Source organism: Anolis sagrei, chromosome 4 (genome assembly GCF_037176765.1).
Source record: "Anolis sagrei isolate rAnoSag1 chromosome 4, rAnoSag1.mat, whole genome shotgun sequence".
Lineage (NCBI taxonomy): Eukaryota > Metazoa > Chordata > Lepidosauria > Squamata > Dactyloidae > Anolis > Anolis sagrei.
Window position 1 is genome coordinate 179418051 of NC_090024.1, and position 27758 is coordinate 179445808.

Consider the following 27758-nt stretch of genomic DNA (forward strand, 5'->3'; position numbering starts at 1 on the left):
ATAGTTCCTAGGCTGGAACATAGTAGCAGCATCTAGCAGATAAGCAATATTATGCCCTCTAGTTTGACCAGATTTGAAGAATATTGCTCTAAGTGCCCATGCAGTTTCCTGCAATTTGGAAAAGTTAATAGATATTATTAAAGTATTGTGGTTTTGCAAAAATTCCAATCAGTAAAATACACGTGTGCTTGGATGACAAGCCGCAAGCGACTCTTGCTTAGTGCATAATGCCTACTAATATCACCAAGTCCTGCCCTCATCACCAGGGAGTCAGGTTTTGACCAGAAATATCATGGTTTGAAATGTTCCTAATCCAGCCTGTTTGAAAGTCTCCACCACACTCCGGGGCAGAGAGTTCCACCAGAACATTATTCCTCATGTTCAGGTGGAATATCCTTTCCTGTAGTTTGAAGCCTAATCTCCAGGGCAGCAGAAAACAAGCTTGCTCCCTCCTCCCTATGACTTCCCCTCACATGTTTATACATCTCTCCTCTCAGCCTTCTCTTCTGCAGGCTAAACATGCCCCGCTCTTTAAGCTGCTCCTCATAGGGCTGCCTTGGTTAGACCACACCTGGAATACTGTGTCCAATTCTGGGCACCACGATTGAAGGGAGATGTTGACAAGCTGGAATGTGTCCAGAGGAGGGCGACTAAAATGATCAAGGGTCTGGAGAACAAGCCCTATGAGGATCGGCTTAAAAGAGCTGGACATGTTTAGCCTGAAGAAGGGAAGGCTGAGAGGAGACATGATAGCCATATATAAATATGTGAGAGGAAGTCACAGCGAGGAGGGAGCAAACTTGTTTTCTGCTGCCCTGGAGACTAGGACTTCAAACTACAAGAAAGGAGATTCCATTTGAACATGAGGAAGAACTTCCTGACTGTGAGAGCTGTTCAGCGGGGGGACTCTCTGCCCCGGAGTGTGGTGAAGGCTCCTTCTTTGGAGGCTTTTAAACAGAGACTGGATGGTCATCTGTCGGGGGTGCTTTAAAGGCGATTTTCCTGCTTCTTGGCAGGGGGGGGGGTGGACTGGATGGCCCGCGAGGTCTCTTCCAACTCTATGATTAGTAATAATAACAAAAGCCCTGACAATTCTCTGGACGATGCAAAAAGTTCCTCTGTGAATTAAACCCCCAAAATAGCTCCTGCCTGTACTTTCTTGTCCGTTTGTGATGACGTTCATAGGTTCAAGCCAACGCCGCGCTTCGAAATCCCGTGCGGGAGGGGGGAAGAAGTATCGCGAGGCTTCCTGGGCCACATCCCGCCCCGTGAGGCCTTGCGCCTTCCTCTTTGCAGTGGGCGCCTCCGGAGAAGGATGGGTGAGTGGCTGCCGGCGCGGCGAGAGGGGGAATCCGCCGCCATCCGGCCCCGCGTCCGCCTCAACGGAGATGTAATGTGGTTAATGGGGGAAAGGACGGTCTTAACAACACGGATGGGGCGTTATCGTGCGGTGTTTTCGGTTGCGGTGGAGAAAAAAAGGCCTCTAGGCCGAGGATAGGCGGCCAGTGTATCAACAGGGCATAGGCCCAAGCCGCAATGGCGGCTTGGGCCTATGCCCTGTTGATATACTGGCCGCCTATCCTCGGCCCAGAGGAGGCCTTTTCCTATCCCACAGGCCGTGTGTTCCTTCGCCTGGAGTTCCCGTGATGAAGCTTCCTAAAGCCGACTGTCTTCTGGGGAGACATTTTACCTTGGAGAGCTGAGTAACTCAGGCCTTAAGGAATCCTTTCCTGGTGGGAAACAATACTGCACACTTTGGGTGCATCATCTACACTGTGGAACGAATGCAGTTTGATGCTACTTTTAACTCCCATGGCTCAGTGCTGTGGTATCACGGGATTTGTAGTTTTACAAGGTCTTTAGCTTTCTCTGCTGTGCCCTCCAAGCTACAACTCTGGGAATCCTATAGCACCGAGCCATGCCAGCTAAAGTGGGGGCAAACTGCATGCGTTCTATAGTGTAGATGCACCCTTTAATGTATTTTTGATGTCACATTTTTTTTTTTTGGTCTGCCCACACAGGTATCTCCAGGGACAACTGGCACAAGCGCCGCAAAACTGGGGGGAAGCGCAAACCCTATCATAAGAAGAGGAAGTATGAGTTGGGGCGACCCCCTGCCAATACCAAAGTAAGCCACTCTTTATTGTTGTACCTCTCCGTTTATGTTTTATCCTGAATGGGAATGTTTCAGCTTTTAATATATGTATTTTTTTCCACTCCCATTTTTATTTGGAATTAGAAAAGTCCACAGTCACCACGTGACCTATAGAGTTTGCATATTTCCTTTGTCAAACTTAAGTTTCATTTTATTTAAAATTTCCCCCCTCTACTTTTCATTTTTCCCCCTTTTTTAAGGCCAATACTGTTCTCTGCTTAATTATTCTTTTATTATTTTTGTTAGTTCTTTGTATGTCTCCCCACAACCTTGCCTTCAGGAAAACAAAACGAAACACATGGTTTCGCTGCCCCATTACAGTTTGTTTTCAATCACCTTGTCATGAAGACACAGCAAAAAAGGGGGTACACAGGTGGAGTCACTATGCTTTGCTTGCATACCCATCTCATAGACACACGCATTTTCAGCCTCAAAAACCTTCCCTTGTTTTTTTTCTAATTACACTCCCTCCCCTTTCTCGTGCCTTCCTCCCAAGTTGCACTTGCTTTGAAACATTAGGGGAAAATACGCAACATTGAACAAAGACAAAAACACTCTTTGCTTTTCTGTTTTGGTTTTCTTTCTGCTCCTAGTCCTCATTGTATTTTTTCCCCTCAGATTTGAAACTGTGACTTCTGGAGTGAATGTGTCGGTGTGTGCATGTGTGTATATGACATGGGTATGCGAGCTTTTAATATATGTATTTTAATGGGTTTTTTAAAACTTTATTTTGCTTTATGTGTTTTAACTATATTGTACCCTGTATTGAGCTGTGAGGAGAGGCAGGTAACATTAAATCTATTATTCTAGTAATTACTAAATAAATAAATGCTATTTGTATTCCACTGTATCTCCCCAAAAGAACTCCGACCTGATTCCAGCAAAACAACAACAAAAAAATACAAAGGGCAGACATTCAATGCCATAATACATTCATCAAAACAAATACAAATAACGAACCAACCAGTTCCCAACATAAACCAACATCTGAGACAAACTTGTAACTCAAAATTAAATAATAACATAACCTATAACATCACATCTCACCTAAAAACATTAAAGACATTTAACATAAATGTATAGAAAATCACAATTAAACATTCAATTAAAATAGTTATTAAATTATTATGCAGTCGAAAAGCCAACAAAGTTGACTGAACCAGAACCAACAGAGCCAGAGTATAATACGATTTGTTGTCAGAGGTATATTAACTATATGTAAACTTCTAATCCTCCTGGATTTTTACTCCTTACCAGAATTGGACCTCCGAAATGCCACTTTCTCATGATGCAGCCTGAAAGATTCCCTGAAAGCGATTTGTTAGGTTGAGTTAATTATTCTCAGAAAAAAAATATTTTATCTAACAAAGGTCTAACGAGTACAATGTGTAACACAATTTTTGTTCCTGGCTTATAAACGTCATTTCCTAATTGGTTCTATCATTTTAAAAAGGAGAACGTTTACTAAACTGCAAAAACTCTGCTATAGCTTTCAAGTGAATATCTCATTGAGTTTCAATCAATGCCTTCAACAACACAATTCAGTATAGTTTGTGGTTACAAAAAACCCCCAAAGTATCTGGAGTATAACAACTACTTTCAAAGTAGGTACTGCACAATGAAACACGAATATCACTTTCTCGACCAGCAACAGAAATATTTTATTTGAAAACTGCACAGACGCTTAAGAGTTTGCAGCATTACCTGCAGAGTGTGTGTTCATGAGTGTCATAGAGTTTTCTTAGGCAAGAAATTCTCTTCCTCTGAAATAATAGCCTACAGCACCTGGTGTGCCTTAGCAGTCTCTCATCCAGGTTCTAATCAGACCTCACTTTGCTTAACTTCCTAGACTGGATCTGGTGCCTTTGGGGGTATTTAGGCCACAACAAATGTGAGAAAGACTAATATGAGACAGCACTTGAAATAGTTTCCTTAAAATCTAGCTTGCTCCCCGTAAAGAGTCAGCATTGATTCCCATCTTGTACTCTCCTGTATGTAGTCTATTTTAAATAGCAGAATCTGTATCAAATTGTTTTTTAAATGCTTGAATCTTGAAATGGTTGTCATGCAGCAGGGGAAAATGAATGTTATCCTCTGTGCTAGGTGCAGAAAAAGAGAGTTGAATGGTGGTTTGAGCACGCTGAGAACCAGGATTGAAATCCTACTTGGCCATGAAACCCGCTAGTGACGTTGGACAAATCATACTCTCTCAGCCTCAGAAAAAGCCAAATTCCCCCTGAATTTCATCACTGCTAGCATAAGTAAAAAAAAAAAACAATCTGAAGGCATATAATAACAGCAGCTAGCAGCATGGCTTGTTAGATCTGGAGCTTTATCCACAGAGAGGAAGGCACCTGAAGTGATGAGAGTGACACCTTAGGTGGGTGCTGTAGACTGTTCTGGTCTTCATCACACTCACCAATGCTAGGAGTTGTCATAGTTACACTGATCAGGTTGCCATGCAGTTGTAAGAAGATTTCACTTTGAATCCCTGCATTCTAATTTACTGTGTTGCTCCTTCTGTAGATTGGCCCCCGGAGGATTCACACAGTAAGGGTACGTGGTGGGAATAAAAAATACCGTGCTCTGCGTCTGGATGTTGGAAACTTCTCTTGGGGATCTGAATGTAAGTGCAAAGTGGATACTGGGAGGCTTTAGCCATCTGGGAAACGGAACCAAAACAACAGTGATGATAACTTTGACCTTAGGAGAGCTGTTGGTGAATTCCTCAGTTTTCAGTGATGGGAGTGTCATAGTTACCCTGAGTTTGTGTCCTTTGTTGCTGCAAGACCAGTGTTAAAGAGTCAGGACTGGAGTGAGCTTGGGCGAATAGCTTGCTATCTTTTCTATGAGTATATTTCTAAGGGAAAGCCCACATCAGTGTTCAGACAAAATCCGAAAGTTTGCTTCTATATTTAATCACTTTGATATTTCCATGTTCTGTTACTTTTGCTTGAAAGCTTAGTCTGATGGCTCTTAATCCTTTTGTGTCCTGGGCTACTTTGAGTATCTAATGAAATCTGTGGGCGCTCTCTAGAAAAAAATGCAATGAAACGTGATTTTCAAAATAATAAAACAAGGTGACTTTGAGCCCATCCATTGATCTATGGATCCCCAAATTGAGAACTGCTTAGTGTTAATTTTGTAGCTCCACAGTTCATGTCCTTTATATTTAAAATGGTTGCTGTGGCTTCACATTTATAGCAGCCATATCATTGGACTTTCTTGGCAAGTTTTGCCATGGCCTTCTGAATCTGAGTGTATGATTTGCCAGTGGACACCTGTGGATTTCTGTGACTGAGCAGGGATTCAAAGCCTGGTCTCCCAGAGGCCTTGTCTCTCAGCTACAATCTATGTTATTATTACAGAGAGTGTCTGCAACAATGAATCTAAAATATATAAATCGACACTAAGATGTTAAACTTTTGTGTCATTGAAAGGATATTTTCTTGTTTCCCAAAAACAGGCACATTGGACAAAATAGATGAGTTTCTTTCTATACTGTTACTTCTCCCATGCAGACGTCCATAGGATGCCTTTGTATGATCATGGTTTTTTAGGGGTTGAACTTGTTCACCTATTGTGAAATGGACATTTTAAGTTGGTAGAATGAAACAAGTTGATTAACCTTTATGTTTTGAGAATTTCCCAGTTTCTTGACAGAATTATAGTTGATCACTCTTGTTTTCTCTAAAGAGATGATTTTTAGGACTAGAAGCTGTCAAAATGTTGCCACATTTCTAGGATGACTACTATACCAGTGCTATACACTTAAAATATCAATGACATTTAAATAGCTGTAAGATTTATCTGCCATGAATTCATCTTTTGCTTCTAGAAGGTATGACAGACATTTTGCTCTTTACAGGCTGTACTCGTAAAACCAGAATCATTGATGTAGTGTACAATGCCTCCAACAATGAGCTCGTGCGCACAAAGACCTTGGTAAAAAACTGCATTGTCCTCATTGACAGCACACCGTACCGACAGTGGTATGAAGCCCACTATGCATTACCCCTTGGCCGCAAAAAGGGTGCCAAGCTGGTATGTATTAAGTGAACCAACTCTATCTTGCTTCCATCAGTGAGAAACTGGGGTGTAGGATGATATTTGGGCTGGATGGGTAATGCTTGGGCTCTAGGGGCCACATTGACTGTCGGAAATGCCCCCAACCCTAAAAGTTCAAGAAGCTAGAAGGGTACAGCTAATGTTAAAAAATTGTGTGAGAGAGGTGCTAAACAGTAGGGGAAGGGGTGCAGTTTACTTTCAAATTGAATTGTAAGCCTGGTAAGGAGTGTCATTTCATACTTTGGGGCTGGGAAAAAAGCAGTCTAGACCAGTGTTTTTTAAATTGTGCTCCTTCAGGTGTTTTGGACTTCAGCTCCCAGAAATCCCAGCCAGGAATCACAAAATCTGGAGGAATGGGAACCTCAGAAACAATCTTTCTGGCCTACATGCAGCCTTAAGGCTGCCCTTAATACCTTTTTATGCTGCTACTTTCGTTTTACTCATTCAGATGTGATGTCCTGGGTTTGGCGCTTCTTTGTCTTCTGGTGATGATACCTTTGTCCAGTTCTGCTGCTGAATGGAGAGCGATGACATCTTTTTGTATCTGAAGAAGACAAGTGGCCAGCCGCCATTAGGGACACTGGCCTATTTAGAACAGGAATGGACACTTGTCCTCTCCTGCAATTATTGGATGGTAGCTCCACTCAAATTAGCACTAATATCAAAAGATAACACAGCCCAACAACAACAATTTCTTTAGACCTGCTCCTGAGGAAATTTGGGAGCCCTGATCCAGAAAATTGCATTGGATAGGCTGCATTAGCTCTAGTTCCTTAAATATGGTTATCATTAGTTTCTCTGGGCAAGTAGAAGAAGATTGGAATATGGCATATGTTCTGTATCTTAAAAACTAGAGCTGATAGGGGGAAATTGCCAGGTCAAATATACCCAGAAATAAGGCTAACATTTGAGACGCGAAAATGTGTGTTGGCTAGTGTACTGATATCTGGGTACCACCAGGTGCCAACCATAGGTGTGTAGCATTTCATTGCAAGCTGATGTCTTAAATAAATGAACTTTTTTTGTGAACATTGGCCTGAGCAATCTTACTGGTCAGTGCACTGCTTGAAATTCTATTGAACCAGTAAATAACATAGCAGATAATACTGTTGTACAGTTTGTATGATATAAGTTAGAGCTGTGTTTCTGCCTGTTGCCCTTTCCAGCAAATACAGGTGCTTGGGTTAAATGATAAAACATAAGTGTGTAATATTCAAACAGTATATGAACTCATCCAGTTTTCTTTATTCTCTTTTTCAGACACCCGAGGAGGAAGAAATCTTAAACAAAAAGCGTTCAAAGAAAATTCAGAAGAAGTATGATGAGCGGAAAAAGAATGCCAAGATTAGTAGTCTTCTGGAAGAGCAGTTCCAGCAAGGAAAGCTGCTTGGTGAGTCCCAGACCCAAAAAGTGAACTAGCCAGGGACAACGGAATACTCACAGCCAGCAGACTGAGTGGTGAGGTGGGAGCATGCTAGCCACTTAGAGATGGAACAAAGTTGTAACCAGTTTCTTCTGGTTTCTAAGAGAACGATTAGTGCTCTGCAGCATATCTAACCTGGCACTGGAAAGAGGGACAGGCAATTATTTGGATTAGTTCCTGGGAGTAGCAGTAGCTAAATGTGAGCAGTCGGGGGAGACAGGTGGTAACAAGCCTTTTCTGGATATACTTTGCACATTTGAAGAAATTCAGGTGTTTTGCACAAATCAGTAAAATTACGAAGTTGACCTTATGATGAGAAATTTGCCCAGTTCTGCTACTGAATGGAAGTGGTGACAATTGGTTTCTGAAGGTGACTTCACCAATGGGGTGGTCTTGGTATGTTTGGGTTTTTGTTTTATTTTTTTCATGGATGAAAGGGGGGTGGGAAGTTCCTCAGTGAAATTTTTTGGTGATTTATTCTCCTCTTTCTAATAATCTTTCATTTTTTGCAGCTTGCATTGCCTCCAGGCCTGGACAGTGTGGCCGAGCAGATGGCTACCTTCTAGAAGGCAAAGAACTCGAATTCTATCTGAGGAAGATCAAGGCCAGGAGAGGCAAATGAACAGCCACTTAAATTAATGGGCTAAATAAATATCCCAGAGTCTTGTTATACATGATTTTCTGTGATTATTTATGAACATCGAGCTGAAGAGGGGGAGGGGGAGGAGTAACCTTGTCATAGACCACTGAGTTAGTTCATTTGCTATTATGATGGTAAGAGATTCAAAAACGTTGCCCTTGCAGAACAAACTGGCAACAATGAATGGAGTTCAAGTGCTCCACTCTATAATATTGCTGCAGTAGCCCCTCATCATAGTTATACTCCCATACTGATGCTATGTGCTGTTCTCCCAGTTCTCCTTTAATACGAGCTTGGTATTGTCTGTTTAGAAATGCCCGTTGACAGTTGGCGTTGTTGAGTCCATAGGCTTCCAGAAAACCTAGAAAGTATGCATTGATCAACTCTTCAGATACTTAGAATATTTTAACCATCTGAGAAAGATGTAATGCAGAAGAAGATCACTAGTTTTTTTTCTCATTGTGGGCCATGGGGATGGTGTGAATGGAACTTACTGTTTACCGCTTCTACATGGTTTGCACCACATTTAAATATAGTCACTGACTGGAACTGCTGCTGCACTGCCAATGACCAGATTGTCTCTTCCATAGCCTTCTGGTCTTCATTTTAACTAGTGCAAGATAAACTCCCTTCTAGCAGAAGGGCTAGGCCTCTTTCCAAAGGTCTGGTCCTTTCGAAGGCTGGGTACATTTTTTAACATGGAACATGTTTATTTTGGAGTAGCTGTTGATACACATAGGGACCTGGATCTGTTGTGAGTTGGAGACCCACAGAAGCACCTCAAAAGATTTCCAAGTGCTAATATTTTGCATTCCTATGTATAGCAAACCTATACAATGGGTTTATCTGGGTCCCAAAGGTGGCTCACTCTAAATGTCAACTGCCTGCTTTAGAAGTGGTCAGTAATATCCTTTAATAAAGTTAATTACATGTATTTCAATAAAATAATTTTAAAGTAGAGTTTCAGATCTGTTCAAATTAAATTTAATTAGGTATTTCTTTAGCTGCATTTATATCCTGCCTCTTCTCTAGTGAGCTTGAGAAACAATTGTATGAAGTATGCAAGGCTGGAAAGGAGCAACTGGTATAAAACTACAGTGAACTTCATGCTTTCGTGGAGATTAGAACCTTATTCTCTCAAATCCCAGCCTAAGATTAACCAGACACATTAGAGACTATCTAAAATTGTATCTCATTTTAATCATATAGTTCAGTTTGACTTCATTTCACTACTGGGTAAGATTGATTTATACAGCATGTAAAACTAATGCGATAAAAATGTGTAGAATATAAGACAGTATCTCAGTTCAGGGGAACAGAAATGTTGGAAGACTTCTGAAATTCTGTAGCATTGCATATTCAAATTTTTGGGGGAGGAGCTGGCTTGTATGACAGTATTGTTCACCCACGAGTTTACAAAGCAATTGTATATAGTCTGGGAATATAAACACAGAAATACATGGTTTATAACACAAGGTAGCTCCACCACATGCTAGTAAAGCTGTAGCCCATCATAGCTCCCTCTCTATGTAGTAGAAGTGTGTAGCTTAGAGGGGGAAAAACACTTGCATATTCAGTGAGGAACCTCTGAGGGAGCGGCTGCAATAAATCCAGCTTTTAACATTTCTGTCCTACTTGTTCATCTATCTTGATCAGCTGCTTAGATAGTTAAGCAAAAGGCCTTGCTACTGCTGGTTTCAGCCAGAAGGCTTGTCAGTGACAGTATCTAGGACCTCCATCACTGTAATAACAGGCAGTTCTTTTGCCTGCATCTTTGTGCTCTCTGGGTTGTAGGAGTTGGGTACAGGGGATTCACTAATCCCAGTTTCTTCATCCTCCATCTCTTCCTCATCTATGCGGCCAACCATCTCTGGGTCTTCCCTTCGGTAAAAGCTGGGGCTGGTAGGGGGCAAGCTGTTCTCATTCCTCAAACGCAGGAGTTGAGCGTGCTGAATTCGACCACTCTTGCCAAAGTTTTTGAGGCTGACTGCTGGGGAGGCAGCTGCAGTGAGGAAGCGGTTGAGCAGTGGAGTTTGAATGCGACTCATGCTGGGAGATGCTTCCACTTGCTGACTCTGCTCTGGGTCATCACTCATCCTGCACAAGGAGGAAAAGAAATGGAACTTCAAAATTTTAATCTTATATTGTGCCATATTTCAAAGACAAGGCATTGTATTTAATAATAAACTATATCAGTTTAGACAAGATCCATACTGTTTTTTCTCCCACCCTAAATGTTTCACAGATGTATAAACCCCACTTGCCTAGTTTCCAAGAGATCTCACAATCTCTTAATGATGCCTTCCATAGATGTAGGTGAAACGTCAGGAGATAATTCTTCTGGAACACAGCCCTATAGGCCGGAAAACTCAACAGCAACCCAAACATCCATACCATTTGAACAGTGGCGGTTTTTCTGTGGCAAGCCAATCTAGCTATGGTTACAGTGAAAGGCCTTGGGATTTGTTTTTAGGTACAACACTGCCAGTTCCTCTAGGTGCTTCAGACTGATTTTGTGCTCAGCTATATATTCAGGTAATTTCTGTACATTTTTGGAAAGCTTTTTAAAATTAAAAGTTTTTTTAATCACAGCAACAGGTCTCACAATTTTCATAGTTCGGTCCTTTCCACAAAGGGAAAAGAAACTGCTCATATAATACACTGTCACATGGCTGTCTCATATTGTGATCCAAAGTACGGTATTGCCAAACCTTTCACCATCACCAAGTCTTCTGGAGCAGTTGGTGGCTAGGGAAAGGGAATGTTTGCCAGCATTTCTAGTTCTGGTAGGTCAGTGGTTCACAACTTGTGGGTCCCCAGGTGTTTTGGCCTAGAAATCCCAGCCAATTTACCAGCCGTCAGGATTTATGGGAGTTGAAGGCCAAAACACCTGGGACCCACAGGTTGAGGACCACTGAGGTAGGTGAACAGGATTGAGCTGCTCAATATACAACTTCATTTAGCTTGCCAGCTGAACTCACCGCATGTCAAACGTAGAGCCCATGAAGGAAGGCTTCAAGGTCTCTGCAACTGTGGCTATTGTATATGGAGGTTGTGCTGCAGTCTCATTCCAGTATTTGTCCTTTCCAATGGGAGGTTGGTTTTGGTACATGTCATCCACTGAAAGCAGAGACACCTAAGCAAACCAAAGTTTAATATTGGAGGAAAAGCTAGACAAAATTGGTGAGTGTATTGAACATTGTGTTTAAATATCAGATTCTTAAGATCAAGGATTAAAAAGTACCAAGCAAGTAACTGGATAAATTCAAAGCAAAACCCTGGTCTAGAAGCTTATAAAAGTAGAAAGTAGCTGAGCAATATAAATACAAATGTGAGGGAAACGTCCATGTCCAGTCCTTTTGACATAGTGTGATCCAGCAGGTAAAGACTGATGGTCCGTGCTAAGAAATTGAGTACTATAGCAATTGCATTATGAAAGAAGGCAATTTTTAGTCTTTAAAACTAGAATCTGTTAACTACATGCATAATAAAATACATTCTGTCTCACTTGTCAAATTTTTTGTCATAGACACCAGCTGGTACCAACTACAGCCTGAATTATTTTTGTACCATGGATCATAAAACATGGTTTGTTTACAAATACCAATTCAGTCTCCCAAGATGTCAGATTTTGTGTCGGATACAATGTGTGCCAGGATTGGCTGGCACGTTTCTTTCCTTGACCATTTGTATGTGACTCACCTGAAGGTTTCTGTCTATCAGTCTGTTAGTTTCAAAATCGTCATCATCTTCCCCAAATGGATTAATTATTTGTTCTGCCACCTAATGGATGACAAAGATATGGCATGGGAATACTCAACAGAGCTTGTTCAAATAACCTGTTCACTCAACTTGCATCCAGCTTTCCTCCTGGCTTTGAATGTAAAGAATGGACATAAGTTAAAAATAAATTCTATTTGAAAACCACATGGATTAAAAATACAATTAACAAAGGAAAAAAGTTGTGTAATGTAAGATAAACCATGTGTAGTTCACGTTGGATCAGCCCACACACTGCCTTGCCAGAGAAAGAAAATATACCACATAGATGAACAATAAAAAACAAGTAGTTTACTCTTTGTAATTCAGAACAACATATAACTGATTATCTGATCAGTTGCATCAACTCACATAATGTTCTTTTATGAGAGATTTAATATGATCTTTGTCCATGTGGATAAATTACTTCTGCAGTTCATAAAGCGAGAGCACACTCCAAACTCTCCCTCTCTGCTTCTCTCCAAACAAAAATGTAACCGTATCCAAAAGTTTCAGGCTCAGCCTGCTCCCCTGGCATTGCCCGACCAATCAGCTTCATGCATCTTATTTTACAGTTGACACACACTATCTCACTGATTCCTTGCATGCTCCAACAAAACAAAAATACACCTTTCAGGTCCTTTCTGCCATGTGATTCAAAATCAATGTTTCATGTAGCTTATCCTGTCAAAAATGAATAGGACATTGCATTTTGATTTGGTTTAAAAAGACTAACATGGTTGAGCTAACAATTACTAAAAAGCACATTGTGATGGTCAAAATTCTCACCTTCAGCCAGCCAGCATAGAAGAAAAACTGGAGGAGTGTGGGAAGAGGAACATACAGGTCTAGGTTTGATTCATCTGGTAAAAACTGCCGCCCAACAACACAGAAAGCAAAGAAGGAATAGACAGCTATGGTAACCACCTGTAAAGAAAGTGGTATTAATGTCTGTTAATCTTACAACATTGCGCACACATACACTTTAGTAGTTATTTTTCAGTTGTACATGGCATTTGTGATGTTAATGGCTAACACACCCAATCACTGTAAAAGCAGTGCAATTTCACAACTATAGCAACAGAGCCAAATTCCTTATGTATATGATCTTTTCAATGTTTCATAAGAGTGTGTCAGGCTCTTTTGCACTTAGAATTTAATTTAATAGGTTGGTTGCTAAAGAGGCTACAGTAAAAACGTGTGCTCAAGAATGATACAATCTTCCGTTGGGATCTCTCTCTCCATATGGAGTAGTGTTGAGATTTCCACCCTCAAGGCAATATATAGACATGGCATATTGAAAAGAGAGAATAGTTTAATCAGGGCAAGATTATACTGTTAGAACAGAACACATAAATTGGAATGGTTCCCAGTTGTCAAGGAGGTCAGGCAAGGCTATATTTTATTGCCCTGTTTACCTTCTGTTATAAACAATATTTTAAACAGATCTCTTTCTCTCTTTAAAAAATACATAAAGCAGGCATTAAAACTGGAGGAAAGAACACCAGCAGTCTAAGGCAGGGGTCCCCAAGCAAAGGCCCTCTTTGTTGTGGGAGGGGCTGCAGACTATATGATCAGAACTGGGATTGTTCAGGACTCAGGCTCCATTTTAGTAACAGTTTGCTTTCAGACACCAGAAGGAACAGTATGCTTTAGACTTCAGTAGAAACCATATGCTTAGAGACTCCATTGGACTTTCAGACTAGACAGAGACTTTCAGAACAGAGAGATGCTTTAGATAAGTGGTTCTTAACCTGTGGACCATGGACTACCAGTGGGTCATGAGGACAAAAATATGGCCCGTAAATCTCCTTCCTCTTTATTGTATTTGTTTTATTTCCACTCCTTTTGCGCCGCCTGCCACTCCTTCCCTGTCGCTGACCATGGCATATATTCTGTATCAGAAACTAGAGCTGATGTAGTCCATCCAATGCAATTTTCTGAATCAGCACCCCAAACCAAATCTAAAGTTGACCAAAAAGTGATTTGTAACCCTTTTAGTACTAATGTTGGAGAGTGGTCCCTGATCAAAGTGGTCCCTGGTCAAAAAAAGGATGGGAACCACTGTTTCAGATTATGGAATGTGGTTTCTAAGAAAGATGTCCTGTGTTATCTACACAGAGAAACTACTTCAAATCCTATTTGTAACTGCACTGATATGCAAAGTACCTGTATGATGAATATGGTTATGTTAGAGGTCATACTTTTTTACCAAGAGGTTATGGCATCATTTTTCAAAAGGTTATGACTTCTAACAAGGTCATACTTTCCCAAAGATCATACAATCTCCAAAAGATTATGATTTCCATTATCCAAAACATTTTGCTACATTTTTTCAATGAATACCTCTGAGTCTCAACCAATTCAACATAATTTGTGGCATCCACGAAAATGAAGTTTCTGGAGTATAACAACTACTTTCAAAGTAAGTACTGCATAATTAAACAAGAAATAACACTTTCAAACAAGGAACAGATTTTAATTTTTTTTGTTACATAGTGCAATGTTTTGATATTTTCCATACTTTGACTCAGTCATAAATCAGAGTGGAGACTGCATTCAAGGAATCAGAAAACGACTAGAACTTGGAATGGCAGCTATGAAAGAACTAAATAAGATCCTAAAGTGTACAGATACATCACTGAATGATAAAGATAAGGTGGCCCATGATGTCGTATTTCCCATTTCTATGTATGGCTGTAAAAGCCAGACTGAAGAAAACTGAAAAAGTAAATTCATTTGAAATGTGTTGAGGAAGAGTTCTGAAGATACCATGGACTAATAAAAAAAGACAAATCAATGGGTCCTAGAGCAAATCAGGCCCACACTTTCCCAAGAGGCTAAGATGACTAAACTGAGACTAAAACTTTGGACAGAAGAAGAAGTAGAAAAGATAATCATGCTTGGTATGGTAGAAAGCAATTGAGAAAGAAGGAGGCCAAAATTCAAGATTGACAGATTCAATCAAGCCACAGCCCTGAGATTACAAGACCTGAGCAGGCTAGCTAAGGAAAGAGCAACTTTGATTTGAAGACCTCTAACAAAAACAACAACCATCTATATCTATTTTGGAGTTTTGATGTGCTGGTACATGGACACTGGCACAATGGAAAGAAAAGCTTCCCTAATGCTTTGTTAGTCATTATTGGTGCCCCTTGGGAATGAGTAGAGATATGAGATCAGTTTTTGGTCAACTTTAGATTCGGTTTGGTTATTTGAGATGCTGATTCAGAAAACTGCATTTAATAGACCACATCAGCTCTAGTTTCTGATACAGAACATAGGGCATCCAGTAGTTGCCATCTGCTTGCCCACAGAAAACCATATTTAATAATCTAGAGCTGGTGTGGTAGCAATACTATTTCATGGGTAGTCAGCCTCTGACATCTGCATTGCCTCAGCACTATAAGGTTTCACAAGACCAGTCACTCTTGTTGCTGCGTGGTTTCGAGGCAACAGTGTAGTAATGATATGGTTGCGGACCATATTTTCATTCCTAGGGACCACTGGTGGGCCACGGACCACAGGTTGGGAACCATTGATATAGAATATGAATTGCCATTTAACATGGGAAGATACGCATGTAGCCTACTGAAACAATTGTTAAAGAGAGGTTAATATTAGGACAGCCCAAAGGCATTCCTTACTGACCTGTGTGTACACAAGGGGGATGCTGATCCAATCATAATGGAAAAGCATGCTGCATTTGGAGCGGTACAGGTTTAGCTCCTGAAAAGAAAGAAGCAGATCCTTAAAAGCTGACACAGACAGCAAACAGATTTCTCTTGCTAGATTCTACAAAACATGTTACATCAGTAAAATCCATGTATAGGAACCAGTAATGGTTGGTAAACCCCACTTCAGGTGGGTTCTGAATCCATTTCAGGTTCTGAAACGTTTTGAAAGAGCAGTATAAGGTCCAGCCAATTTTAAGGATTGAATTTCACACACTGGACAGCTCCAGTAAAACCTGGGTTAAAACCAGAAGTGAACTCACCTCCCCCTGACATCAAAGACTGCTTCTGACCCATCATCCTTCCATCTATGGACTTTGTTAAACTAAAAATACTTATGGTTTTCAAATACCGGTAGATTAATTTGTCTTGCCTAAGGCAGCCATGTTTAAATATTTGGAGGGATGTCATTTTGAAGATGAAACAAACTTGATTTCTGTTATTCCAGGGGCTTGGATATGGAGCAAAGAAGTTACATCTAAATGTTAGGAAGAACTTCGTGACAGTAAGATTTGTTCAACAGGGATGCACAATGACTCAGAGTGTGATGGCACCTTCTTCTCTAGAGGTTTTTAAGCAAAGGCTGGATGGCCATCTGTTGGGAGTTTTTTTTATCATGTCAGAAGTGACTTGAGAACATACTGCAAGTTTCTTCTGGTGTGAGAGAATTAGCTGTCGACAGAGATGTTGCCCAGGGGACACTCAGATGTGTTGTTACCATCCTGCTGGGAGGCTTCTCTCATGTCACCCCAAGCTAGAGGTGACAGATGGGAGCTCACTACGGATTCGAACTAGCAATCTTCAGGTCAGCAACCCAACCTTCAGGTCAGCAGTGCAGTCGGCACAAAGGTTAAACCCATTGCACCACTATGGCTCCATCTGCTGGGAGTGTTTTCATGGTATATTCCTGCACAGCAAGAAGTTGGATTGAATGGGTCTTGTGTCTTTTCCACTTATATTATTCTAGAAATGTGATGTTTGTGTGTTTTTCCCCAACATAGATAGGTTTCTTGAGGTTAAAACTCAGACTGGTAAAGGCAACAAGTAAAAATACCTTTCATAGCCATAAACTATCACTGACTTATACCACCTTTAATGAAAGTTTCTTTAATGGTTACCTAAATGCTACTGAGCCAAGCTGAATGCAAAGAATGTAGCATCAGTCTTCTGCTTCCTGATCAACAGGGGAACAGGCCCTAGTCAACTGAAGTAAATGGGGAACTTTCACTGGCTTTCCATATCTTCTAAAGTAAGCAAGATATAGAGATTGTGAATATGAAATTCTCACAAATATGTGAGTTCCATATTTGTAATATTGTTATATTTTAGATTTTAAGGCTTTCAATATATATTTAATTTTTTACTATCCACCAGCTTAGAACATTTCTTTAAGAACTCTATAAATATTGTGCAAGAAAAATAATATGGTATGTTAATTCCCTAGATTTGTTCAAGTTTAAATTTCCAACTGTCAAATATTAAATTAGTTAGGTGGAAAGAAAAACACAACCTTGTCAGGTGGTCCCTTCCATGTTCCTGTGACTTACATCCATGAGCAATCGTAGGGCCACATCATCTCGGATCCTCCCATCTCGGCGCGCCTGGGCTGCAAGATTGGTGAACCAAACACAGGGGATCCAGTATTTGTTGAAGTCTGAATGGAGGCTCTCATACTTCTTGCGCTCATCTTGTGTCATGAAACCTGTAAGAGGGAGAGGGACATTTGCCTACCTCCTGCTTGATAGTTCTTGTTTTGGTTTCTAGGGCTTAACAGAAAGGCCTTCTATTGGTACAATCAGACTTTGCCCCATTGACTGTGAGAAGCAATCTGCATAATATATAATAATACAAGCTGTCTGCATGCGTACATAAACATCTAATATTATATGAGTACAGTATGAACATCCCTCATCTGAAATGTTTTAGGTCAGAAGTGTTTTACATTTTTTATTTTTTCCCCAGAGTTTGGAATACCCAAATTGCAAATTCATACATAATGAGATATTTTGCAGATGAGATCCAAGTTGAAACACTAAATTCATTAATTTCAAACACACTTTATACACATAACTGAATGTGATTTAATACAGAATACTTTTAATAATGACCACGGAACAACAGACTGGTTCAAGATTGGGAAAGGCGTACGGCAAGGCTGCATACTCTCACCCAACCTTTTTAACGTGTATGCAGAACACATCATGCGATGTGCGGGGCTGGATGAATGCAAAGCTGGGGTGAAAATTGCTGGAAGAAACATTAACAACCTCAGATATGCAGATGACACCACTCTGATGGCCGAAAGCGAGGAGGAGCTGAGGAGCCTTCTAATCAAGGTGAAAGAAGAAAGCGCAAAAGCCGGGTTGCAGCTAAACATAAAAAAAACCCAAGATTATGGCAACAAGAATGATTGACAACTGTAAAATAGAGGGAGAAATTGTGGAGGCCGTGACAGACTTTGCATTTCTAGGTGCAAAGATTACTGCAGATGCAGACTGTGGCCAGGAAATCAGAAGACGCTTACTTCTTGGGAGGAGAGCAATGTCCAATCTTGATAAAATAGTAAAGAGACATCACACTGGCAACAAAGATCCGCATAGTCAAAGCCATGGTATTCCCTGTAGTAACCTATGGATGTGAGAGCTGGACCTTAGCGAAGGCTGAGCGAAGGAAGATCGATGCTTTTGAACTGCGGTGTTGGAGGAAAGTTCTGAGAGTGCCTTGGACTGCCAGAAGATCCAACCAGTCCATCCTCCAGGAAATAAAGCCGAGCTGCTCACTGGAGGGAAGGATACTAGAGACAAAGTTGAAGTACTTTGGCCACATCATGAGGAGACAGCAAAGCCTAGAGAAGACTATGATGCTGGGGAAAGTAGAAGGAAAAAGGAAGAGGGGCTGACCAAGGGCAAAATGGATGGATGGCATCCTTAAAGTGACTGGACTGACCTTGAAGGAGCTGGGGGTGGTGACGGCTGACAGGGAGCTCTGGCGTGGGCTGGTCCATGAGGTCACAAAGAGTCGGAGACGACTGAACGAATGAACAACAACAAACTTTTAATAATATTGCATATGAAACAACATTTGTGTATATTGGCTCATCAGAAAACTAAGGTGTCACTATCTCAGCCACCCAGGTGTACAATTTTGGATTTCAGAGTATTTTGTATTCCAGATAAGAAATGCTCAACCTGTGTTTGCATATATCTAGATAATGTGTTATCTTGGAGATGGGACCTAAGTCTAAACAGAAAATCCATTTATATTTTTTATATGTTATACATGTAACCTGGAGGGAAATTTATACATAACACTTTTAATAATGTTGCCTGTGAAACAAAGTTTGTATGTATTGAACTACCGGAAAGCAAATATGTCACTATCTCAGCCACCCAGATAGACACTTTTTTGGAGTATTTTGGATTTCAGAATTCTGGATAAGAGAAGCTCAGCCTGTAATCATTAGCCTTAGAATCACCTTCCTTCGGAGAATTGGCTTTAATCAATTTCTGTCATGTTCCCCAGCAGCAAAGGCATCGCAACATCTGCTCCCAGCCTGGGCTGCCTGCTCCGTCCCTCTAATGCCTATTTCTACCCCAGAGAGAGCCTCACCAGCTTCCACCACATGGTCCATAGTCGGAAACCTCTTAAGTACCCTGGTGCTGACTGAACGCAGGATAAGCACAGATGAGAGGTTGGCATAACGGATGAGAGTACGCCGCAAGATCCGTCCCTTCTCATCTCTTCCATGCACATTGCTGGAAATGACACACATCAGCTGATCTGGCAGCGGGATGCTGGTATACTGGGCCCACCAACGGTTCACAATTAATGTGACATAGAAACCTGCCAAGAAAGACGCAGAAGGAGCTTCTAAGAGTGCTGAGTAAAGAGGAATTGTACTCAGTGTGAGGTTGACATGAAGTAATCCAATTTATGAATTACTGCCATTGAACCATGTTAATAGTAGGAACCAAAATGATCTGCCCATGGCATCACTAGTTTTAATTGTTAATCATTTCACAAAGCATTTTAATTTGTTAAAATATTAGGTAATAATGTTAATATTTCAATATTTGGTTTAATGATTTCTAAATTAAAACTATAGTTCCTCTATAGTGTGGAAAGGGGCTTTCATTTTACTTTTCTTCTTGGAAAGTTCTAAAAGATGTTTTGCATATTATATAATCCATTTACTTTTGGAAAGGCATGACCTTGTTAGAAAGCATAACCTTTTAGAAAAATGATGCCATAACCTTTTGGGAAATGGAAATCTCTATAACCTTTTGGAAAATGGCATTCACCACCATTTAGGGAAAATTCGGAATCTCCCTGAGAAGAGTTAAAAACTTGCTTGAGTTAACCTTCTTAGTGGAAAATATCCACTAGTATTCATGTAAGGCAATTAGGTTTCTCAGTTGTTAAACTGATGTACCTAGATATCTCTTTGAATGGTTAGGGACAAAGATATGCCAATGAACAAAAAAACAAACATATTTATATATATTGCAGATTTTCAAAAGTATTTGTTTCAGTTGCCCAAAAATATCTACTCTCCCTTAAAACATCTTGACTTAAATCGTGCTTTCAAGAGATCAAAAATAATTAGACTTCTTTAAATAACATAGTTAATTTAATCACAAACTTCATGTATTCAGCATACAGCATACTTACAAGATCGAGTTATAGATAGGATTTGAAGTTATAGATAGTATTTGAAGTAGTTTCTCTGTATAGATAACACAGGGCATCTTTCTTAGAATCTTAAGTCTAAAGAATCTCTCTGTTCTGAGAGCCTAATAAAGTCTCTGTCTAGTCTGAAAGTCCAATGGAGTCTGAGATCTAAAATGGAGTCAGAGCTGAACAAGTCCCAGTTCTGATAACATGGTCTGCAGCCTCTCCCACAACTTAAGAGTTAAGGAAAATTGCACACCAATACAAACATATATAATGCAGTAAGCTTGAAGAAGGTTGCTATTTTCAACATTTACAAAGTTGAAAACAAATTTCAATTTTATAATTAATTGACCAAAAAAAGCAAAACAAAATTAAATTAAAAGATTGTCAGATTCTTGTTTACATGGAACAGGGAATACAATGGAACAAGAAGTGTCATTTGAATTTTCAAAAACCCCTTTTGATGCATCAGGGTCTAACTTCCAAGGCTTTTCACCAGTGCAGTCTGCCTCGCAGCTACAAGGGAAACAAAAATATGAACTTCGGGGCAAGTGAGATAAAGCAATGGGGTAAAAGCAACCCTTCTTATCTATTTTAAACCATAAAAAGTTAATCAGAAAGCTAATAAGGGTTCTCCCCCACCCCAACTTTCTTAAAGGTTTTATATCAAATATGCCCATGTTCTGTTTTCCAAAGTATGATACAGGTTTCATCAAAGGATAAAAGAAGGAATTGTTGACATTGTGGAGTCCTTTCCGTCTGACTCATTCATTCTAGGAATAGCGAATAAACTCTTGATAACTCAGAACTGTTTGGATGGGAAAGCTTCAGTTTATTGTAGATGACCTTTCCCATGAAGAACATATTTTGCAAAAGACTTGTCAAAATATGACAGGTTTCAGAGAGATAATAGATTTCAAGCCCATCAACCTAGGCAGGGGTTTGTGATAGAGGCTTTTTTCCACTCCTGAGGAAAAACAAGATCTTTGGCACAGTCTCTTTACACTGAAGAGTCAAGCAGGTTCATTTTGCATTTTTGCTGCATTAGCTGTACATCATTTAGACATAAATTGTTTTACCTGCCAAGCTGTCACTTCCCTTTTCATTTTAGCTATCTATTTCCTGGTCCTTCACTTCCTTTTTTTATTCTGTGAACCACTTGAAAATCCTTTCTCCTCATCCACACCCTCCTCATTAATGAATGCTTTTGTCTCCAAGGGCACAGGTTTATTTTGGTTCCTTCTGTGCACAGAGATCCCTTGAGATTGGAGTGAGTTTTCTAAAAGAAACAGTGGAAGATTGAACCACTGCACTAAGGACAGAGCCATCAGGGAAATTTGCATCATTGAACCATTTTGAACTAGGAAGGTAAAGGTTTTCCCCTGACATTAAGTCCAGTCATGTCCGACTCTGGGGGTTGGTGCTCATCTCCATTTCTGAGCCAAAGAGCCAGTGTTGTTCATAGACACCGCCAATGTTCGTAGACACCGCCAGTCATGTGGCTGGCATGACTGCATGGAGCGCTGTTACCTTCCCGCAGGAGTGGTACCTATTGATCTACTCACATTTGCATTTTCATCTACTCACATCTACTCACATTTGTAACATCTATGATTCCTATATATAATGTACACATAGACTGAAGGTAGTTTTATATGAACTATTATAAATAATTTTGTACATGAAACAATGTATGTGTTCACTGAACCATCAGAAATCCAAGATACCACTGGCTCAGCCACTCATGTGGATAATTTCGGATTTTGGGATTCTGGATAAGGGATGTTTAACCTGAATCCGGCTATTTGTCTATCTAGACCAGTGATTCCCAACCTTTGGTCCTCCAGTTGTTTTGGACCTAAACACCCAGAAATCCTAGCCAGCTTACCAGCTGTTAGGAATTGTGGGAGATGAAGTCCAAAACACCCGCTCTAGATCAATATTGTAGTGTGAGTTACTGGTAGCAACTCTCCAGAATTATGGCCCCAAAAGATCCACCTATCACATCACCTCCTATCTAATGCCTGTCACTAGCAATGCCAGACACTGAACCTGCATGCAAAAGAGGCACTCTATTATCTGCAGAAGGCAATGTAGCCTTCTGAGGAATCAAAGATTAATGGGACCCTTTCCTCCTACTTGAAAAAGAGCAAAGAAGCAAGAAACTACAGTCAGACATGCATTCAAGAGGATGTATGGAAATGGTACCTAGGACAAAAGACAGAGGAATTAGGTTAGTAGACTTGTCGCAGTACTTTGACACCATCTCAAAATAACGTTTCTGGTTCTCATTTAAAAGGTACCTGCAGGAAGGAGGAAAAAAGATGGTATTAATCTTTGACTGCAATTTTAACGGGCCTCTTACAATAGGCCCTTAAAAAAAATTAAATCTAAAAAGCAAAAAAATAAAAACAAAAACAATGATTTTGCCAATTTGTATAAGGGATACATTTTACCACATTACTATATATAATGGGACCTGAGCATCCATGTATTTTGGTTTTCCATGGCTGAGACTGTTAGGAATTGTGGGAGTTGAAGTCAAAAACACCTGGAGAGCCCAAGTTTGCCCATCCCTGTAATATACTATATTGGCAATATCTGCAGTCCAACGGATGGAAGATCTAACAGCCTTTGTAACACTTGAAAGAATGATATATAAATGGAATTTACAAATGGATTTATATTTTGACATTTGGACAGCATTTATAGAACTTTATTAGTGTGTTTATTTTATCTCCTTTAGCATTTTCCTGCTTTTCTTATATTGGAACTCTACATTCAAAATATCCCTTTTGAAAGTAAACAAAATTAAAAATAAAGGGGAAGTCATTGGTTAGACTTTGCTTATAATAAAGGACACTGAAAGAAAAACACTTGCAAGTTTTTAAGATTAAGAGTCGTAGTCTGAAAAATCCTAAGTTTTATCAAACAATTAATAATTGTATATATTAATGGAGCTTGCCAACTCACCGGTAGGTGACACTGAGGGCTGCATACAGCAAGGCGAAGACAAGGAACTCCTTGTAAAGCAGCTTGTAGATGCTTCCTTTCCAACGGAAGAGCAGCTTGGAGAAGCCTCCAAAGCGAGCATTGGCCACTTTCAAGGTATAAGAAACAGTCATGGCTCCCTTTTCTGTACTTCATGCAGCCACAATCTGGGATGGAAAGAGGAATATTGTCTGGGATGGAAAATACCATATTGTGTTTTCCCCTGACAACTTGATGATAGAATACTGAACAGAGATATGACTCCTCCAAAGAAAAGTATCACTGACTTTGGGCTGCTATGGGTTTTCTGGGCTGTATGGACATGTTTCAGAAGCATTCTCTCCTGATGTTTCGCCCACATCTATGGCAGGCATCCTCAGAGGTTGAGGAGGTTCCAGAAGCTTTCAGGAGAGAATGCTTCTGGAACATGGCCACACAGCCAGGAAAACTCACAGCAACCCAGCCATGAAAGCCTTCCACAACATAACACTGACTTATTTTTACATTTTCAAGAGATAGTTCCACTAGTATAAAAGGGCAAAGTGAGGGAATCTAAACATACATTTAAAATTAATTTATATTAGCATGGGATTTTGCAGATTTCAATGATTTTTTCAGATATGTGTATTTTGGAGTACGATATCCATGTCATGGAGAGCCAGTGTGGTATAAAGATTTGCAGATTAGACTACAACTTTGAAGAGCAAGGTTCAAATCCCTGCTCAGTCATGGAAACCCAGTGAGTCAACCCAGGGCAAGCTGCACATTCTCAGCCTCAGGGGAAGGCAAAATCAAGTTCCCTGTGAATATATCTTTTGAAGGAAACCATATTATGGGCTAGTCTTGTTGTTGTTGTTGTGTGTCTTCAAATAATTGCCAGCCTATGACTACCCTAAAGCAGACTAATATATGAGATATCCTTGGCAAAATGTCTCCAGAAGTGGTTTGCCACTGCTTCCCTCTGAGATTGAGAGGGTGTGACTTGGCCAAGGTCATCTAGTGGCTTTTATGACCAATCAGGGATTTGAACTCTTGTCTCCAGAGTCACAATTCAATCACAATCTAGTGTCCAAATCACTATACCACACTGGTTCTAGGTTCACCTTAGAGTCACCATAAGTTGAAAATGATTTGAAGGTGTAAACACAATCCATGCCATCAGTATGCAAGCACCTATATCAGAACTTTCCAAAATGTTGGCTGCGATGTATAAGTGTGTCACAAAAACGTAACGAGAAACCCCTATGTGAAATAAAAAATACCACTAAAATGTGGAAGCTCAAAAATGCCTGGTGACAACATCTGAGTATCTTTATCTAATATTCCCCCAAATATTCAAAAGCTGTGTTCATTCCATCAACATCATACATCTCATTAAAATGGTAACCAGTTCTTTTATTAGTGCTATACATTTTTATTTGTATATTGTTACTCATAAATGACAAAAAGTTGAAAATGTATAGTATTATCTTATAAATTATATACTTTAAAATATAAACAAAAGGGTTTTATGAGATATGTTGTGTCTCCGTACATTTTGTTTTTACAATTTATCTATGTGTCCGTATCTCTTATAAGGGGTTGGCTGAACCTCCGGTTTGCCAGTAAAACTGAATTACTATGTCATGAAATTATGCATGTCTAAAAAGCATGTCACCAAAATGAAATATTTCTAAAGCCATTCTTGTATTACCGAAATAAAGGTACAAGGAAGTGTCTGAGTTTGCATTTTTCTGCAAACCAATACATTCTAAATAGGGAAATGTGGAATTAGTATTTGCAAATATTTGTGGATGTACATCCAGTCTTTAATTTACACATAATTTTTCCCATATTAGAAAATCACTTGATATGCAACAAAGGAACTTGGAAAAGTACTCATGTTTTGCTTAAATGCAAATCGTGGGACAATATCCTGTTTAATAGTGACTTATGTAAGTCCCACTAAGTCAGTTGGTCTAGTTGAGTTGAAACTGCTTGGATAAAACTATTGACTGTATTCATTATTTGTATCCAAATAGTCTGCTATTGCTTTACTACAGAGTTTCTACTGTTAATCATCAGTCACTCCAGGCTCTCCAGAGACAGCAATCTTTCTCTTTGGAGCAGGATGGATTGCTTCTCTATGGTGCTTACCAGCTAAGTTGAATCTTAAGGCATTAACAGTAAACAGGAACCTGCCACACAACAAAGAATGCCCCCCCCCCCCGAAAAATTTGGATATTTTAAAGACATAATGTGAGTATATAGCTATAGATAGGGGTTGGACTAGATGGCCCATGAGGTCTCTTCCAACTCTATGATTCCATGACTCCATGATTCTAATTTACTTATTACTAAGCCCTGCCCTGAACTCATTGAGATAGAATTAAACAGGTTCAACTTCCAGACTGAAGTTGAAGCTACAAGGCCATTAAATTCTCATCAAGGTAGCCAATTGCAACATTCACACTTGCCTCAAGCAGACAAGAGTTCGTTCTCCCACCCTGGACATTCAACAGATATATAAACCTCACTTGTTTCCAACAGACCTCACAACCTCTGAGGATGTTTGCCATAGATGTGGGTGAAATGTCAGGAGAGAATGCTCCTGGAACATGGCCATACAACCCGGTAAACTCATAGTAACCCAATGATTCCAGCCACGGAAGCATTCGACAACACAGATTGGAAATGTTTACTTAGAGGCACAGCTTGATATTCATCAGTTGAACATAGCTTTGGTTGTAATTTTATATTAATAGTACTTTAGTATTATCAATAATATTAATGGTGATGTTTTAAAATGTAAAAGCTATAACATTAGTCACAGAACTGATAAATACACAGAAATCCTTTCAGGAAAATGTTCCCATGGTACTTAATACTTTCCTCATGTAGGAGAGTGAAAATGAAGTTCTTACCTGTTAGACTGCAATTTATTGCAGTTGTCCTCACACATGCAGAAAGAGCCAGAAAGCTCTTGTCCATTCCTTTTAAGTATCTTCCTTGTGATCAATATACTAAAGTGCACAGAGTGATAGATTGGTGGCTATTAGCTGTTCAAGAACAGAGAACTGTTTAAATGCTCAGGTGATATACATGGTCATAATTTATCTTTGTTACAGTTTAATACGATTTGCAAAAAGTAGGATCCCTGCTTGCACATTAGCAGTTAATTTATGCACTCTTGTACTTGTATAAGCATCTGCTCATACCTTCAGATGAACATGCTGAAGTTGGAGAGCAGTTGGAGAGCAGGTTTCTTACACACCTGCATTTTGAACACCTAATAATACTATAGGTTTAACCGCATCACATAATGTAGTGCCACATGCAGAAAAGCAGACATAAACTAGGTATATGAAAGAAGCTTCTATAAGCAACAGTTCCTTAAAACAATAAGAGGCCCCATAACCATGGAGCCCATAGCCATAGTTTCATTTACCTAGGCCCAGGGAATAATGGTCTCTCTCTCTCTAGGCATGTTCTAGATGCTCCAAGTGATGTTGTGGTATTCCTTCCCTGGAGGCGACTATACAGTTTCATTATAGGATATAGAAAATTCTTAGAGAAGATACCTTTCTAGGTCCTCTAACACAACCTTGTGATATGCTGGAACTGGAAGAGAAGTAATTTAATGGTGTTTGATCATATCTGAGATTTCACGCAACTGTGATCCAGCTGCTGGGAATGTATCACCCACAAATACAGTGGTCTTACTGTGTAAACTTATTTATGTCTGTCCTTCCTGCCCAAATAACTGACTGATGGGGGAGCATTTTTCCCCAGGGAAACTTGACTGGACTTTATTCAGATAATGAATTTACAGCTCCACACTCTCCTAAAGTAATATATTTCCCACAGGTAACATAGGCTTGCTGCGTTTGCACTGGTTATTACTGCTCGTAAATCTGTCTTTTAGAAGTCCCTCTTTTGCTATATTATTCTTTTGAGCATGTTTGGGCTTGTCTTCAAGTCACCTGATGACTTTTGGCAACCCCCCTTTATTTCATAAAGTTTTCTTAGGTGGGAAGACCCAGAGGCCAGTTCTTTCCTTTGAAATATAGGATTAAACAATGTCTTTGTATGGGATGCGGTTGGTCTTCCAGCTCCTGTCAGTCTTGCCCAATATGGCCAGAAATTAGGAAATTATGCCCCTCTGGAGAAGCAAAAAAAATATTCTACTTCATTTTTAAATTTAGGATCACTTGAAAGCTAATTAAACTTTTTTAAAAAACAGAAGTTATCTTTGTCCCTCCAAAGCACTTTATACTTTTAGGTCTGCTCGTATGTCTTCCACAAACACCACTATCATCTTTTCATCCATGTCTC

The 27758-nt window shown here is 39.9% G+C and overlaps 2 protein-coding genes and 4 non-coding genes across 6 annotated transcripts; 5 read left to right on the forward strand and 1 right to left on the reverse strand.

The window, feature by feature from the left end:
- The first annotated feature begins 1143 nt into the window (after positions 1-1143).
- RPS8 (ribosomal protein S8) lies at positions 1144-8318 on the forward strand. Its single transcript, XM_060773414.2, has 6 exons — positions 1144-1319; positions 2022-2128; positions 4682-4781; positions 6024-6199; positions 7484-7613; positions 8159-8318. The coding sequence occupies exons 1-6, from the start codon at positions 1316-1318 to the stop codon at positions 8266-8268; spliced, it is 627 nt and encodes a 208-aa protein (XP_060629397.1). The 5' UTR covers positions 1144-1315; the 3' UTR covers positions 8269-8318.
- Positions 4508-4610, forward strand: LOC132775287 (small nucleolar RNA SNORD46). The gene has a single exon (XR_009631493.1). It is a non-coding gene; the product is annotated as a small nucleolar RNA SNORD46 (small nucleolar RNA).
- Positions 6703-6776, forward strand: LOC132775285 (small nucleolar RNA SNORD38). Its single transcript, XR_009631491.1, has one exon. It is a non-coding gene; the product is annotated as a small nucleolar RNA SNORD38 (small nucleolar RNA).
- Positions 7951-8018, forward strand: LOC132775286 (small nucleolar RNA SNORD38). Its single transcript, XR_009631492.1, has one exon. It is a non-coding gene; the product is annotated as a small nucleolar RNA SNORD38 (small nucleolar RNA).
- A 523-nt stretch (positions 8319-8841) lies between the features above and the next one.
- Positions 8842-8978, forward strand: LOC132775299 (small nucleolar RNA SNORA35). Its single transcript, XR_009631504.1, has one exon. It is a non-coding gene; the product is annotated as a small nucleolar RNA SNORA35 (small nucleolar RNA).
- Positions 8979-9947: 969 nt separating this feature from the next.
- On the reverse strand, positions 9948-23578 carry BEST4 (bestrophin 4). Its single transcript, XM_060773413.2, has 9 exons — positions 23427-23578; positions 22662-22756; positions 19389-19622; positions 17327-17481; positions 15697-15774; positions 12835-12972; positions 11989-12069; positions 11268-11422; positions 9948-10383 (listed from the first exon to the last, which is right to left on the reverse strand). Exons 1-9 carry the CDS (start codon positions 23576-23578, stop codon positions 9984-9986), a joined length of 1488 nt encoding a protein of 495 aa, XP_060629396.2. The 3' UTR covers positions 9948-9983.
- Positions 23579-27758: the final 4180 nt, after the last annotated feature.

Coding starts and splice junctions, on each gene's coding strand:
- RPS8 (XM_060773414.2), top strand. Junction 2,129..4,681: donor GACCCCCTGCCAATACCAAA/GTAAGCCACTCT, acceptor CTCCTTCTGTAG/ATTGGCCCCCGGAGGATTCA. Junction 6,200..7,483: donor GCAAAAAGGGTGCCAAGCTG/GTATGTATTAAG, acceptor TCTCTTTTTCAG/ACACCCGAGGAGGAAGAAAT.
- BEST4 (XM_060773413.2), bottom strand. CDS start 23,578: ATGACTGTTTCTTATACCTTGAAAGTGGCCAATGCTCGCTTTGGAGGC. Junction 19,623..22,661: donor TCCTCTGTCTTTTGTCCTAG/GTACCATTTCCA, acceptor CTTTCTTGGCAG/GTTTCTATGTCACATTAATT. Junction 12,973..15,696: donor TCCCCCTTGTGTACACACAG/GTCAGTAAGGAA, acceptor CTTTCTTTACAG/GTGGTTACCATAGCTGTCTA.